The sequence below is a fragment of the Podarcis melisellensis genome, assembly GCF_964234715.1.
Source record: "Podarcis melisellensis genome assembly, chromosome: 2".
Classification (NCBI taxonomy): Eukaryota; Metazoa; Chordata; class Lepidosauria; order Squamata; family Lacertidae; genus Podarcis; species Podarcis melisellensis.
The window spans coordinates 105,663,682-105,680,374 of NC_138529.1; the positions used below are offsets into that span (position 1 = coordinate 105,663,682).

The 16,693-nt window shown below is 44.0% G+C and overlaps 3 protein-coding genes across 3 annotated transcripts; all 3 read left to right on the plus strand.

The window, feature by feature from the left end:
• The first annotated feature begins 284 nt into the window (after window positions 1-284).
• On the plus strand, window positions 285-1,105 carry LOC309365212 (uncharacterized protein). Its single transcript, XM_081903434.1, has one exon. The coding sequence runs from the start codon at window positions 360-362 to the stop codon at window positions 810-812; it is 453 nt and encodes a 150-aa protein (XP_081759560.1). The 5' UTR covers window positions 285-359; the 3' UTR covers window positions 813-1,105.
• Window positions 1,106-7,578: 6,473 nt separating this feature from the next.
• On the plus strand, window positions 7,579-8,410 carry LOC309365210 (uncharacterized protein). Its single transcript, XM_081903431.1, has one exon. The coding sequence runs from the start codon at window positions 7,635-7,637 to the stop codon at window positions 8,106-8,108; it is 474 nt and encodes a 157-aa protein (XP_081759557.1). The 5' UTR covers window positions 7,579-7,634; the 3' UTR covers window positions 8,109-8,410.
• A 4,096-nt stretch (window positions 8,411-12,506) lies between these two features.
• Window positions 12,507-13,429, plus strand: LOC309365266 (uncharacterized protein). Its single transcript, XM_081903498.1, has one exon. It carries the CDS (start codon window positions 12,585-12,587, stop codon window positions 13,026-13,028), a length of 444 nt encoding a protein of 147 aa, XP_081759624.1. The 5' UTR covers window positions 12,507-12,584; the 3' UTR covers window positions 13,029-13,429.
• Window positions 13,430-16,693: the final 3,264 nt, after the last annotated feature.

Genomic DNA, 16,693 nt, shown 5'->3' on the forward strand with positions numbered 1-16,693 from the left:
GATTTTTTTCTTTGCTGAAATCGTGATTTCTGTGGTAAAAGTGGAAGGGCAAGGTGCAGTTAATACATAGCTGTCAACGTTTCCCTTTTTGAAAGGGAAATTCCCTTATTCCGAATAGGATTCCTCGCAAGAAAAGGGAAAAGTTGACAGCTATGAGTTAATATCTGCCAGAAGCCACTGTCAAAACTCACAGCTAGATCATAGTAAGGGTAGGTCATAGTCCCGTTCAGGGTAACAATGGTTCCTTGGCTACAGTGAAGCCAAGGGCACCTTCATTGTCATGCTATATTGTCTATATATGTGCATGCTGACAAAAATATGGTGGCATTTGAAGGCTGGAGCTTAAGGAGAACAGAACAATGGCAGCCAAACAGCAAGGCAAAAAGAAAGCCAGGATTCCAAAGAGAAAGAATGTCAACAAGAAGCACCAACAAGCGAGACGGAAGCTCCAGGCTCGAAAACATAAGAAGAATCAGCCTCATTTGAAGTGTCAAGCCAAGAGGACCTCAGCCGCCAAGTCAAGGAGCAGTGGGCAGCCGCGAAAGATCTGTTCCTCAAAGCTCTTTGCCGCCAAAATTCTGCGCCAGTTGCCCAAGGTGCGCATGGAGGCCAAGGCCAGAGATTTGATAAAGACCTTGTTGGCGGACTTGTACAATCACGTGGCAACCCAAGTAGAGGCCTTGAGCCAGAAAGAGGAGCAGGCCCCCATCAGTGGTGACGAAGTCCAAGCCGCCTTGAAGGAGGCCATGGAAAGGGAGTTGGCCAAGCACACGGCCGAACAGCCCACCGCCATCCCTACCGAGTGCGCTTAGAGAACCTTCCCTCCCCTTCTCCAGCGGCGGCAAGAAAGGAGAGGAGCAAAGGTTGCCCTGAGAAGATGCACACAATACTCCAGAGACTTTAAAAATATATTGCTGCCTTCATAAGTCCAAGAAATCCTGTCGTTTACCACTTTAGACAACTGATCGGACACTGGATGAAGTGAATTGTATGGAAAAGACATGAAAGAGGTGATTTTCAAAAAGAAAAGAACCACAATTCCAGTAAAGCAGGATTTTAGCAGCTTTTTCAGTTCTTCCAATAAATCAGAATTTTAGTAGCTTTATTCAAGTGTATTTGTTCCTTCTTCTTCTTTTCTCTCCTCCTCCTCTATGGAACTGAACTTGGGTTTGACATTATTAGCTGTGAAGGCACATGGTTGTTTTTAGATGTTTTAAATCCTTCTAAAATGTAAAAGTTTCATTTCACTTATTTTTAATTGTATTGTTATAACATTTTGTGTTTGCCTCCCTGAGCATCCTTGGGAGGAAGGGCAGGGTATAAATTAAACAACAACAACAACCACCATTTATTATTTATACCACACCCGTCTGGCTGGGTTTCCCCAGTCACTCTGGGTGACTCCCAACAAAAGATTCCACAATATAATAATAATAATAATAATAATAATAATAATATAATAATAATACCAAACATTTCAATATTAATTACTAAAATATAAGCATGCTGATTATTTCTTCAAAAAGTGTTATTCTACATTACCCACTTTCTCCTACCATGCAAATCTCCTATCCCTCATGGCACTATTGCTACCAGGTTATCCTAGTGTACTCTTTGACTTATCATTGACAGGGCAAACTTGAGCCACACTTTAATAGCACTTTGCTCTTTCCCCAAATAATCCTGGGAACTGGTTTGCTGTGGATTGCAGCTCTGCCAAGGGGTTTCCTCACAACTCTCAGCGCCTTAACAAACTATAGTTCCCTGCATTCTGTAGTCTCATAGGAGTAGGTATTGTCGTAGCCATGTTTTAAGGCTAACCCAAAATGGCTTCCAATTTTGGTGTGTGTGTAAAAATACTGTCTGGAAATAGCAGCAGCAGCAGCAGCAGCAGCAGCAAAAAGGCACATCTTAGAGGCTGGAGGCTGTTACCCCAACCACCTCAGAATATTCTGAGAGGAATTCTGTGGTCAGAGCGGTCCAGCCATGAGACAAGCAGGATACACGAAAGCAGGAGATCTTTATTTCCCCCTGTTTCCTGATGTAGATCTCCACCCACCCCTTCCTCCCTGGCAGCAGGGTCCGGGGAGAACACCATTTTGTGGTTCGCCCAGGGTTGTCACTTGCCCTGTAAAAAACTGGGATCATCCAATTGAGGCCAAAGTGTTCTGTTAAATAGTGGATGGACATAGCAGACGACACAGCAATTTCTCCAAAGCAGCTCTTTATTTGTAAGCTGGAACAGAACTGAACAGCAAACAGCTCAGCCGGCCTGCTTTTATAGGCAGCTGGCTGTCAACATTGTAGCAACAACAACCCAGGGTTTCCCGCCTAAAGTAACTGACGTGGACCTGAGTGAAAACTACATACATGACACTCCTTTTGGCCAGGGTGAGAACTTCAATACATAACATGTTCCTTGCCTGGTTTCGACATTCAACAGGACTCCTTTCCCCTGCTACTTCTGAAGTCATCAACCATGAAAAATAAAAAGGTTAATTAAAGTTCAATTAGAAGGTAATCAGAGAGAACAAGAAAGATAACAATGTGATAATACTTGGGGTTACAGACGCTTCAGTTTGTGTTTTTTCAGGTTACAGATGCGCCAAAACTCGGAAGTACCAGAACAGGTTACTCTTGGGTTTTGGCGCTTGCGCATGCGCAGAAGCACTAAATCACGCTTTGCACATGCGCAAATGTGCTGAATCTCAACTCGCGCGTGCGCAGATGCAGCGCTGCGGGTTGCGAACGTGCATCCCGCACGGATCATGTTCGCAACCAGAGCGTCCGCTGTATACTACTATATATAAGCAGCAGAAAGCCAAAGTGAAACCAGAAACAAACCAGAAGCAAACCAGAAACGGAAATGGAGGGAAGCCAAGGGAGAGAAGGGAATTTACAAAACAAATGTTTGGTTAAGTTGAATAATGTATGATATATGTATGAAAACTAATAAAAACTGATTTTTTAAAAAAAGCTTCCTCCTTTGCACGCCCACCCTAAAGTACTTGCCTTGCATAGCGTAGTTTTCTAGGTGCCTAGGATTTTGAGCCCGCCCTCCAAAGCTGGCTGACAGATGCTCCAGGTGAGCCAAGAGAGCTCGCTGGCCCTTTCTACCACCTCACCTGCAAAAAATGAAAGATAAGGAAATAAAACTGGGTGTCATCAGCATACTGATAACCAGGACTTCCCCCTCAGCTGAACCTCACTGGAACTCAGTTCCAGCACCTCTCAGGTGGGCGCCATTGCCATTATAAGAGAACAAGGGAGGTGTTCATGATGAGTTCCTGCACTTAGTCATTCGATTGCATTACATTACATTGCATGAAGGAGCGTCTCCACCTCCATCGTTCAGCCCGGACACTGAGGTCCAGCTCTGAGGGCCTTCTGGCAGTTCCCTCACTGCGAGAAGTTACAGGGAACCAGGCAGAGGGCCTTCTCGGTAGTGGCAACTACCCTGTGGAACGCCTTCCCATCAGATGTCAAGGAAATAAATAAATTATTATTATTATTATTATTACAGTGGACCCTTGGGTTACGTTACCTTCAGGTAGCGTAACTTTTGAGGTGCGAACGCCGCAAACCCAGAAGTGTATACTTATGGGTTTCGTCGCGTGCGCAGAAATGGCGCCTTATGTTGCAGACTTTTTGGGGTATGTAAGGAGCCCAAGAAAAAATTAGTTCATATCCAGAGGGTCCACTGTACAGTGGTACCTGGGGTTAAGAACTTAATTCATTCTGGAGGTCCGTTCTTAACCTGAAACTTTTCTTAACCTGAGGTACCACTTTAGCTAATGGGGCCTGCTGCTGCTGCTGTGCCGCAGCGGCACAATTTTGGTTCTCATCCTGAAGCAAAGTTCTTAACCCGAGGTACTATTTCTGGGTTAGCGGAGTCTGTAACCTGAAGCGTCTGTAACCCGAGGTACCACTGTATTATTATTGCTTGCCAATTCTTTCGTTCATTTTCATAAAGATTTATACTCTAACTTGGCACCAGGTGGCAGCCTAGCATATGCCATTTTTGAAACCAGGTGCGGCTGCACATCCAGAGAAAGAGCAGGTATGTTTGTTGTTCTGCTTCATTCCCAAAAGGAGGAATGAAAAAAACTGCACCCCAGCTACACTGCAGCTTGACATGGAAGTTCCATTGGCAGACATGGGGTGAACTGATGGAGAAAATCGTGCTTTACAGGGGGGGGGGTGTGCACCTCAGCTGCACCTCAATGATGAGGTCACATGGAGTACCTGACCAGATAAAAAGTGCAAATCTCATATTTTTGATAATCTGCAAAGCTACAGGACTAGGTGGATTCATTGACATGTTGTTGTTGTTTAGTCATTTAGTCGTGTCCAACTCTTCGTGACCCCATGGACCAGAGCACGCCAGGCACTCCTGTCTTCCACTGCCTCCCGCAGTTTGGTCAAACTCATGCTGGTAGCTTCGAGAACACTGTCCAACCATCTCCTCCTCTGTCGTCCCCTTCTCCTTGTGCTCTCCATCTTTCCCAGCATCAGGGTCTTTTCCAGGGAGTCTTCTCTTCTCATGGGGTGGCCAAAGTATTGGAGCCTCAGCTTCACGATCTGTCCTTCCAGTGAGCACTCAGGGCTGATTTCCTTCAGAATGGATAGGTTTGATCTTCTTGCAGTCCATGGGACTCTCAAGAGTCTCCTCCAGCACCAGAATTCAAAAGCAAACAAACAGTAATATTAATTGGAGTCTAGGAGGGGCAAGAGAGGAGAGCATCACCATTGACAGTTTCTAAAGAACTGTCTCAAGGTGACTTGTGCATAAAATAATTGAAAACAGCCTGCATAATGAGGAAGAGAGGAGGTTCAACAACATCAGGAGGTGCATACGTTGCCCATCTCCGTTCTGAAATTTGTATTTCTTCCCCTATGGACAGATTCCTGAAATATATTCCGAACCAGTTTTGAAAGAAAATATTGCACACGCAAGATATTGAATTTTTCACCATAACTTTGAAAATCCACAACATTTCAATGCCTGTGTTGGTGAACTGGCCCCCTGTTTAAAAAGTTTGAGGACCCCTGGTGTAGAACAATGGTTCTCAAAGGGTGTGGCAAATGTGGTGGGAAGATTCAAGGACAATCAAAGAAACATTCAAACATTTCAGTGGAGTAGAGAAGACCCATTAAATTTGACACCAGTAGCAGGCCCAAGCAAAAGAAAGTTTGTCGACAATATGTGGATAGCTCTGAATCTTGGTTTCACATGGACTGGAGATTGAAATGTCCTTCGACCTCTGTGTTTGATGTGTAGTGACATGCTTTCCAATTCCAATGTGGCCCCAGATGGGAAGAAAATACATCTGTTGTCAAAACATGGAAATCTGGCAAACAAGAATGTTCAATATTTTGAAAGGCTTTCGGAGCAGCAGAAATGTATGACAAGAATCATACTTTTTTAAAAAAAAACAACCCCACACAAGTAAAATTCTCAGAAAAGATGCAGTTTATATCTTACCAAGTGGCTGAATTGATTGCTCGGCAGAAAACTCCCCACATACAATAGCTGAAATATTGATTAAGCCCACCAGTGGCTTGACCATGAACAATTTGTTTGATGGTGATGCTGAGTGACATATTATGGAAATTCCTTTGTCTGGTGGTACAGGGATTTTCAACTCTGACAAATACGAAAGATCAGAAAAGAGAAAGGCTTCTTTGTGTTGATGAGGAAATGACAGTTTGGTCTCAGATTAGATTTATAAATGAGATTACGGTACCCAGCAAAAGCAAGCTCACGTCTTTCATTGAGTTTGTATACATACGTAAGAGGCTTGTTTGTAATGATATTTTGGGAAGGATTCATGTATAGTTTGCATTGCTTTATACTTTCTGGATTTCAAGTGGCTGTTATAAAGTAGTTGTGTTCCATGTTACAACAACAACAACTTATTATTTATACCCCGCCCATCTGGCTGGGCTTCCCCAGCCACTTTAGGCCGCGTCCAACAAAATATTAAAATACAGTAATGCATCAAATATTAAAAGCTTCCCTAAACAGGGCTGCTTTCAGATGTTTTCTAAAAGTCTGGTAGTTGTTGTTCTCTTTGACATCTGGTGGGAGGGCGTTCCACAGGGTGGGTGCCACTACGGAGAAGGCCCTCTGCCTGGTTCCCTGTAACTTGGCATCCTGCAGTGAGGGAACCGCCAGAGGGCCCTCAGCAGTGGACCTCAGTGTCTGGATAGAACTATGGGGGTGGATATGCTCCTTCAGATATACTGGTCTGAGGCCATTTAGGGCTTTAAAGGTCAGCACCAACACTTTGAATTGTGCTCAGAAACGTACTGGGAGCCAATGTAGGTCTTCCAAGACTGGTGTAATGTGGTCACCGCGGCCACCCCCAGTCACCAGTCTAGCTGCCGCATTCTGGATTAGTTGTAGTTTCCGGGTCACCTTCAAAGGCAGCCCCATGTAGAGCGCATTGCACTAGTTCAAGCGAGAGATAACCAGAGTGTGCACCACTCTGGCGGGGCAGTCTGTGGGCAGGTAGGGTCTGAGCCTGTGTACCAGATGGAGCTGGCAGACAGCTGCCCTGGACACAGAATTGACCTGTGCCTCCATGGACAGCTGCAAATCCAAAATGACCCCCAGGCTGCGCACCTGGTCCTTCAGGGGCAAAGTTACCCCATTCAGGACCAGGGAGTTCTCCACACCCACCCGCCTCCTGTCCCCCCAAAACAGTACTTCTGTCGTCAGGATTCAACCGCAATCTGTTAGCCGCCATCCATCCTCCAACCACCTCCAGGCACTCACACAGGACCTTCAATGCCTTCACTGGCTCTGATTTGAAAGAGAGGTAGAGCATTGCTAGGAGTTGTTTGTTTTTGTTTCCCCATGTACAGTGGTACCTCTGGATGCGAACGGGATTCATTCCGGAGCCCCGTTTGTATCCTGAAGTGAACGCAACCTGCGTCTGTGAGTCTGCACATGCAGGGTCGCGATTGGCCGCTTCTGCGCATGTTCGAGTGGCGAAACCTAGAAGTAATGCACTCCGTTACTTCCAGGTTGCCATGGAGCGCAACCCAAAAATGCTCAACACGAAGTTACTTCAACTTGAGGTATGACTGTATTTCTAATCAATAAAAAAAAATCAGTGGCGCAAGTTTTTATTCTGAAAGTGTGGTTCCCGAGAAAAAGGTTTGAGGATCCTTGGTGTAGAACAGGCACCCCCAAACTTGGCCCTCCAGATGTTTTGGGACCACAACTCCCATCATCCCTAGCTAACAGGACCGGTGGTCAGGGATGATGGGAATTGTAGTTCCAAAACACCTGGAGGGCCGAGTTTGGGGGTGCCTGGTGTAGAAAGTTAACTTTTCCGCCTCGGCAATTGGCAGTGGCAGAAGGAGCAGTGCAGTGTGAGGAAGGCATGGCGCCCACCCGCTGAGAGGTGAAAAAAATGATGACAAAAAGCTCTGCTTAGATGCGTGATAGCAAGGAATAGGTCATAGTCACATTCAGGGTAACAATGGTTCCTTGGCTACACTGAAGCCAGAGGTGCCCAATCAGCACTCTCCACATAACACCTTCATTTGCATGCCATTGTCTATAAATGCCCACGCTGACAAAAAAATTGAAGGCAGGAGCTTAAGGAGGAAACAAAGAAACAATGGCAGCTAAACAGCAAGTCAAAAAGAAAGCCAAGGTTTCAAAGAAGAAGAACAACGTGCGCAAGAAGCACCCACAACCTAGACGGAATCAGAAGAATCCGAAGAGGCTCCAGGCTCGAAAACAAAAGAAGAAGCAGCCTCCTTTGAAGCGTCAAGTCAAGAGGACCTCAGGCACGAAGTCAGGGAGCAGTGGGCAGCCGCGAAAGATCTGTTCCTCAAAGCTCTTTGCCTCCAAAATTCTGCGCCAGTTGCCCAAGGTGCGCATGGAGGCCAAGGCCAGGAATCTGATGAAGACCTTGCTGGCGGACTTGTACAACCACGTGGCGACCCAAGTACAGGCCATGAACCAGCAAGAGGAGCAGAACCCCATCAGTGGCGACGAAGTCCAAGCCGCCTTGAAGGAGGCCATGGAGAAGGAGTTGGCCAAGCACACGGCCGAACAGCCCACTGCCATCCCCACCGAGTGCACCTAGAGAGAACCTTCCCTCCCCTTCTCCAGCGGCGGCAAGAAGGGACAGGACCAAAGGTTGCCCTAAGAAGATCCATATAATACCCAAGAGACTTTAAAAATATATTGCTGCCTTCATAAGTCCAAGAAATCCTGTCGTTTACCACTTTAGACCTCTCATCAGACACCAAATGGAGAGGATTGCTATTATGGGGAAAAACCGTGAAAGAAGCGGCTTTCAAAAAGAAAACAACCACAATTCCAGTAAAGCAGGATTTTAGCAGCTTATTTCACTTCTTCCAATAAATCAGGATTTTTGCAGCTTTATTCCAGTCTAATTGTGTCTTCTTCTGCTTCTCTGGAACTGAGCTTGGGTTTGGGTGATGAGTACAAATCCAGTTATATAAAATGCTGTTTAGGAAAAATATCCACTGTGTCATACTAAACAGCAATCAGATGAAAGATTTTAATAAAATATCCAAGTGATATTGAAAAAAATGGGGGGGGGGAGGTAAAATTTTCAGAAATGAAACAATCTTAATACAGTGGTACCTCGGGTTAAGGACTTAATTTGTTCCGGAGGTCTGTTCTTAACCTGAAACTGTTCTTAACCTGAAGCACCACTTTAGCTAATGGGGCCTCCTGCTGCTGCTGCGCCGCCGGAGCATGATTTCTGTTTTCATGCTGAACCAAAGTTCTTAACCCGAGGTAATATTTCTGGGTTAGAGGAGTCTGTAACCTGAAGCGTATGTAACCTGAAGCGTATGTAACTCGAGGTACCACTGTATACCTTTTCTTTGCTTTGAGCAGCTGTTCATTGTTGCAGTTTAATAAGTAAAAACATTACTGAATATTTACAATTTAATGTACTGTGTTGCGGGGAAGCACCTGTTAGAACTTGATTTTTTTTTTGCCATATTTTAGTGTTGGATATTCACTTATCACTTAATATTATTTGTTTTAAAAGCCACCAAGTAAATGTTGGAAATGAAACAATCCAAAGGGTCATATTTTCATATGTGGTGGACTTGTAAAAATGCAGTAGGCTTTTGGGAAATGATTCACAATGAATTGAAAAAGATGTTGAAAGTAGTCATCCCCCAAAAGCCTTAAGCGTTGAATCCTGAAGGTTGGGATACAAATTCAGAGAAATGAAGCAACAACAACAATAACAAACATTCACCTTATGTCAGACGGTTCGCTAACCCAAGTGCATTTATAGTGTTCTAGACTTGGCTTTGAACATGGGTTTGTGCTGAAAGAATGGCTGTGCTATAGGTAACAATTTCTGAGCGCAGCTACCACTGTCCTCCAAAGGGTGATCTTGAATAGCTTTCAAAAGAATGAGTTCTAAAAATAAACATTGGACTCCATCTTTTTTAAAGGCAGAAAGGGATTTCTACATATCAGGAATAGCTTGTGCAATAATGACTTAGAACCACCTTTCCCCCCTCGTTTTTAACTTAGACCCATTTTAAGGTTATTTTTTTTTCTATTTTGCAAGGAAGCTAGTAACACTACTTAGAAGATACTGTGTGCCAGTATCCATACTCAGCAGAGTTACATCTCAACGCAGCTTCTACCTTGGAAGTGTCTTCGGGGTTGAAGGTACACACAGTAGGCAATAAACACTCATGGATGCCATAAAGATTCAGTCAAGTGTAGAGGTTTACTTGACAGACATAAAAGCATATTGGTAGCAAATTTATACAGACATTCACCACTGCCATGGTCAAGGCAAGAGTCCAACAGGAGCATAGCTGTCAACTTACAGATTTGAAAATAAGGGACCAGCAGCCTCGAAAATAAGGGATCAGCAGCCAAAATAAGGGATCAACAATTATAAAATACATATTTTGTTGCGTGCAAATGGCTTTAGATACCTATTAGGTCCATAAATTACCATATAGCATATATTCAACACAAAAAAACCAGCAACAATCTGTTGTTGACAAAGCAAGCTGGACATAGAAAGGGCCCCATTACCTTCAGTAGCTTATTTAAGAGACATCATCAATAAGGGACAGCAGCGGGACATGGCGCTGGAATAAAGGACTGTCCCACAAAATAAGGGACGCTTGACAGCTATGAACAAGAGTCCAAGACTCTCGCTCTGCTTCTCTCACCACAAGACACGAGCAAGAGACTCACGACAAGCTACAACAAGTTACACAGAACCACTGTTATCAGTACTTCCTGTCACACTCTACATGTCCAAAGAACAGTTCCCACAGAAAACATCCTTGCATAGACAATACAGTCTCAGCCTTCTGCTGCTTCTTGAAACTTCTCTGCTCTTCTCTGTTTGTGGAACAAATTATTCTATTCTCTCTCTCACACAGAGAGAATATCCAAGTTGCAATATCTGAAGAAGTGTGCATGCACACGAAAGCTCATACCAATAACAAACTTAGTTGCTCTCTGAGGTGTTACTGGAAGGAATTTTTTTTTATTTAATCCAAGGCATGTTGTTTAAGGGAGAAGGAGGTGCCTTTCAAATTGAGCGGGACTTCTGAAGAAACATCATTAAGGTCTCGGTGTTAGAAGTATGACTGGTTTGCAAGAGGATCTATAGCACCATGCCAACGCTTTCGCACATACAGTGGTACCTCAGGGTTAAGAACTTAATTCGTTCTGGAGGTCCGTTCTTAACCTGAAACTGTTCTTAACCTGAGGTACCACTTTAGCTAATGGGGCCTCCTGCTACAATTTCTGTTCTCATCCTGAAGCAAAGTTCTTAACCCGAGGTAATATTTCTGGGTTAGCGGAGTCTGTAACCTGAAGTGTCTGTAACCTGAAGCGACTGTAACCCGAGGTACCACTGTATTCTGAAAATCTGGAATGAATCAATGCATCAGTTAATTGTACCAAGGTGTGCCTGCACAGGTGCTGAATGCAACGGTGAGCAACCACTGGCTTGTTCTCTGCAGCTGCCATTGAACCAGGCCAAACTCAGCTCCATAGCCCAGTGGTAGAGCCATGCTGACTGCAGAACACTGCCATACTGGGCTCTCTTGCTCCACAGCCACTTGAAGTTTTCACACCACTCCCTGAGTTTTTTTGTTTGTCGCCCTCCTATCCTGCTGCCCAGTGTACGTGTGTCCCCATCGCCTCCCAGATCCAGGCCTTTCAGTGACAGATTATCTTTTCCCACAGGCATTTGGGGAAGAGTGTGAAGTCTAGCGTGCTTATTTCTGTGTTGTGCTGTTGCTAAACTGTTTGAATGTTTAATTTTAATTAACATTTATACAGTGGTACCTTGGTTTTGAACATCTAGGAAGTCGAATGTTTCAGTTTTCAAACACTAAAAACCTGGAAGTAAATGCTTTGGTTTTCGAATAACCCTCGGAAGTCGAACATGCTACACGTCTTCTGCTGAGTGCAAGATCTGGAGACCTAGCTGTTGGTTGCTGAGTCTCAGTTTTCGAATGTTTTGGAACTCGAACGGTCTTCTGGAATGGATGACGTTTGAAAATTGAGGTACCACTGTATTTAGTTTTTTTGTCATTTGTACACTGCCCTGCGGGGTGAAGGGCAGTCTAAATTACTGCTACTACTAATTTAAAAAAATAAAACTTTCTTATTGTTGCACTATTTATTGTTGAATTTCTGTACCACTGTTTCCAGGGGACTTTACAAATTTCACATGGGATCCCACATCTCAGAACTTTACATTATAAGTGCTCCAATGTCTCAGATTAATAATAAGGGTTGCCCACTTTTCAACCAGAATCTTGTTCATGAGCCTACAGGCACTCTTCTTACAGTAGTCGGCAGAGAAAACCTTTCATGGGATAAAGGTGATCCTCTGCCAAAATTAAAGTAGTGGTTAGTGGCACAGTAGACCGGACTGGTAGGGAATTCCTAGCTGACAGAATCAGCTAGGAATTTATGAAATTTTCTCAGCAGGGAGAAAGCCTGGTTTCAAAGCCTGTTTTGATGTAGAGAAGAAATCACATTTTGGGCATGGTAGCCTGGTTTAGATGGTTGAATAGTGTTCTTGAAGCTACCAGCATGAGTCTGACCAAACTGCAGGAGGCAGTGGAAGACAGAAGTGCCTGGCGTGCTCTGGTCCATGGGGTCAAGAAGAGTCAGACAAGACTAAATGACTAAACAACAACAACAACAAGCCTGGTTTAAGGTAGATGGAAAGTACACATATTTATTTTCTCAAAATTAGCCAGGATTGATTGCGACAGCAACACCTGAAGGGCCAGATCACCTAATGCTTTTCAGAAAGTCAACAAAGAGTGGCAGTGTCCGACCTCATAACTGGATAGCAGCAGGTCATAGTCATATTCAGTAGTAGGTCATAGTCATATTCAGCATAATAATGGTTACCTGGCTACTGTGCAGGCAGAGAGAGCCAATCAGACCCTCCATGTAGCTCCTTCATTTGCATACTGTTGTCTATAACTGACCACGTTGGCAAAGGTGTGGTGACATTTGAAGGCAGGGGCTCGAAGCTTCAGAACAGAAGTCAACAGAACAGAACAGAAAAATGGCTGCAAAACAACAAGCGAAAAGGAAGGCTGGGGCTTTGAAGAGAAAGAAGCTCCAGAAGAAATATCAGCACATCAGGAAAAACAAACTCCAGGACCGTAAACAGAGAAAGTTCCCATCTTGCCTTGAGCATGGGGTCAAGGAGCCACTTGCCAGAAATACTGTGAGCAGTAAGGTGGTGAGAATCTGTTCCCCTAAGCTGTTTACGTCCAAGATGGTGAGAGAGGTGCTAAAGGCATACATTGAGGTCAAAGCCAAGGGCATGGTTAAAAACCTGCTAACGGATGTGTACAACCATGTGGCAACAGAAATAGATCGCTTGAGCCAGAAGAGCCCATCTGCTACCATCAGCTGCACTGATGTCCAAACGGCCTTGAAGGAGGCTGTAGTAAGGGAGTTGGTGAACCACACGTCCGAGCCCCTCAGGAACGAATGTGCTTAGAGAAACACCCCTCCCCTTCTCCAACAGGGCCAAGAAGGGAGAGGACCAAACACTGCCCTGTATAAAGATCCTTAAAACTTGAGAAACCTTTAAAAGACTTTGCTGCCTGAATGTGTCTTAAGAAATCCTGTAATCTAAGATACCAGCTTCACCTCAACGATCTTCATTGCTTGTAACAATTGTTCCATTTATGGGGATGTCGTGAAAGACCATGGGAAAGGAAGCTAAATTTGGACTACAGACTACACACGCCCAAGAGATTTTTCCATCGCCATCAGCAGAGTTCACTGAGGAAGAACATAAATCAAAATATATGAGAGAATTGTTTGTGAGCTGGTTTCTGAAAGAAAAGAAACACCATATATTGTTCGTCCAATAAATCAGGATTTTTAGCAGCCTTATTCACTGAAGTGTGTGTGTGTGGTTTTTAATCTGAGACATTGTGTCTTGCTGGTTACTGACTGCAAACCTAGTTATACAAAATACTGAAATGTACAAAGGTGTCAGGGTCGTCATACGAAGCAGGAATAAATGGAAGTTCAAGAAATGCCTTGAAAATTGTGCAGATCTGATGTGTGAAAACCTTAACAACCCTGTCCCCTCACAAAACGTTAAGGAGAATTCAGAGAAAGCATTCGGTAGCATTCAACTAATTTTTACTGACCCACTTGAACCATGACTAAGATTCATTGCAGTGGGTTGCAGTAAAATCTTAATTAAATGCCACCCACTATTAGCTGCCGATGGCTTTTCAGATTTCTGCTAGTCATGTAGGAGGTGCTATACAAAACCAAAAAAATGGCAAAGTGGCTATTCAGAGAATACACAAAAAATGAAGGTTTAATTTCTTTTTAAAATGGTTATAAAGCTGGCCACATTCAGGAGTTAAGATTTAACTTCCTAACTGCTTTGCGTCACTCAAGCTCATCTTTGGAATTTTGAAGAATGTGTAATAATCAAATCTTTATGATGTCATTTGGGCCTTTGTTCCAGTCAGTGGCCACCTGCAGATCTGAGAAGACCCCTGTTACAGCCTAGATGATGCTGGAATACAAACACACAGTTTTAGAAGCAATCAGCGCAAGGTCCCGACTGAATACTATTGAGTTCATTTTCCCACACAAATTATTAAAACGCTCCTGCTCATCTTGTTTGACTGGAAAGCACAGCCCAAAGCCCTGATGAATTGGCAACTTTTAAGATAATCAGTCCTGTGTAGAAGTGTCTTGAAAGTGTCTTGAGACTACGCACCTGTTCCAGAATGAGCTCTGTCATTAATAAGCTGTGTAGCTTAATTCCACTGAAAACTATACATAAAAATCACTTTTACCATACTTTATCAGCTGCCAGTGTGGGTGATTGCCAGATAAAACCCAGAGCAACCCAAATCCACAATGCTTTACCTTGTCAGAACTAATGCTGGTTCCTGGAAATGTTTCTCATGGTTTAGGGCTGCTCTGACTTTGACAAATGGAAATAATATAGTTGGTTTGCTTTTTTTAAAGGAACGGAATATGGAAGAAGGGGTGGCATTTCTAGAAGATCTGTCCAAAAGAGCTTTCTGTTAAATAGTGGGTAGACATAGCAGACGACGCAGTGATTTCTCCAAAGCAGCTCTTTATTTGTAAGCTGGAACAGAACTGAACAAACAGCTTGGCAGGCCTGCTTTTATAGGCTGTCAACACTGTAGCAACAACAACCCAGGGTTTCCCGCCTAAAGTAACTGACGTGGACCTGAGTGAAAACGATGTACACGATACTCCTGGTGGCCAGTGTGAGAACTTCAATACATAACACTTTCCTTCCAGCATGTTGGTGGTAGTTCAGTTTGAGCTCCTTTGAAAACATTAAGAGTTGCTTTCCTGCCCACTTTTCAGTTGGTTCTGCTGCAGCTTTAAGAAGATTTGGACCCAGCAAACTTTGCCAACCTGGGGCTACCTGGAGAGAGTTGGTGAAGTTGGCCTTCAGCAACCAGGAAGCACTTGCAAATTGATGCACACAAATAATATTTTAAAGGCACTGCAATAGGGGCTATTGGGAAAGTTGGCTTCCGTCCAGAGCCTGTTCTGTTTTCTACCACCAACAGTGGCAAAGTAGGAACAGAAGGACTATCCCAGGACCGTAGTCTTTAGCTACTCAGATTACACACACACCGTTTTGGTGCAGAAACTCAGCTTGTGATGATAAATCAGTTTTAGGGCTAATGGCATATACAGTGGTACCTTGGGTTACATATGCTTCAGGTTACAGATGCTTCAGGTTACAGACTCCGCTAACCCAGAAATAGTACCTCGGGTTAAAAACTTTGCTTCAGGAGGAGAACAGAAATCCAGCGGCAGCAGGAGGCCCCATTAGCTAAAGTGGTGCTTCAGGTTAAGAACAGTTTCAGGTTAAGAACAGACCTCCGGAATGAATTAAGTACTTAACCACCCGAGGTACCACTGTATGTTTATTCCCACAAAACATGCATGGGATGATGAAACGTGGCTGATTGTTTTTTAGTTGAAAACTGATTTCTGTGGTATAATTAGAAGTGTGAGGTGCAGTTAATATCTGCCAGAAGCCACTGTCAAAACTCACAACTAGATCATAGTAAGGGTAGGTCATAGTCCCGTTCAGGGTAACAATGGTTCCTCAGCTACAGTGAAGCCAAGGGCACCTTCATTGCCATGCTACTGCCTATAAATGCCCATGCTGACAAAAATATGGTGACATTTGAAGGCTGGAGCTTCAGGAGAACAGAACAATGGCAGCCAAACAGCAAGGCAAAAAGAAAGCCAGGATTCCAAAGAGAAAGAATGTCAACAAGAAGCACCAACAAGCGAGACAGAATTGGAAGAAGCTCCAGGCTCGAAAATATAAGAAGAAGCAGCCTCATTTGAAGCGCCAAGCCAAGAGGACCTCAGCCGCCAAGTCAAGGAGTAGTGGGCAACCGCGAAAGATCTGTTCCTCAAAGCTCTTTGCTGGCAAAATTCTGCGACAGATGCCCAAGGTGCGCATGGAGGCCAAGGCCAGGAATCTAATGAAGACCTTGTTGGCAGACTTATACAGTCACGTGGCGACCCAAGTAGAGGCCTTGAGGCAGAAAGCGGAGCAGGCCCAGGCCCTCGTCAGCTGCAACAATGTCCAAACTGCCTTGAAGGAGGCCATGGAAAAGGAGTTGACCAAGCACATGGCTGAACAGCCCACCGCCATCACCACCACTTAGAGAAGAATCCCTCTTCTCCAGTGGCGGCAAGAAGGAGAGGAGCAAAGGTTGCCCTGAGAAGATCCATATAATACCCAAGAGACTTTTAAAAAAATATTGCTGCCTTCATAAGTCCAAGAAATCCTGTCATTTACCACTTTAGACATCTCATTAGACACCAAACGGAGAGAATTGCTATGGAAACGACACGAAAGAGGTGGCTTTCGAAAAGAAAAGAACCACAATTCCAGTAAAGCAGGATTTTATTAGGTTTATTCACTTCTTCCAATAAATCTGAATTTTAGCGGTTTTCAAGTGTAATTGTGTCTTCTCTTCTCCGGAACTGAGCTTTGGTTTTGGGTGATGGCTACAAATCTAGTTATATAAAATGCTGCTTAAGAAACGTATCCACTGTGTGATACTTAATAACAATCAAATGACTTGTTAAAAAAAACCCAAGTGATACAGTACTATAAAA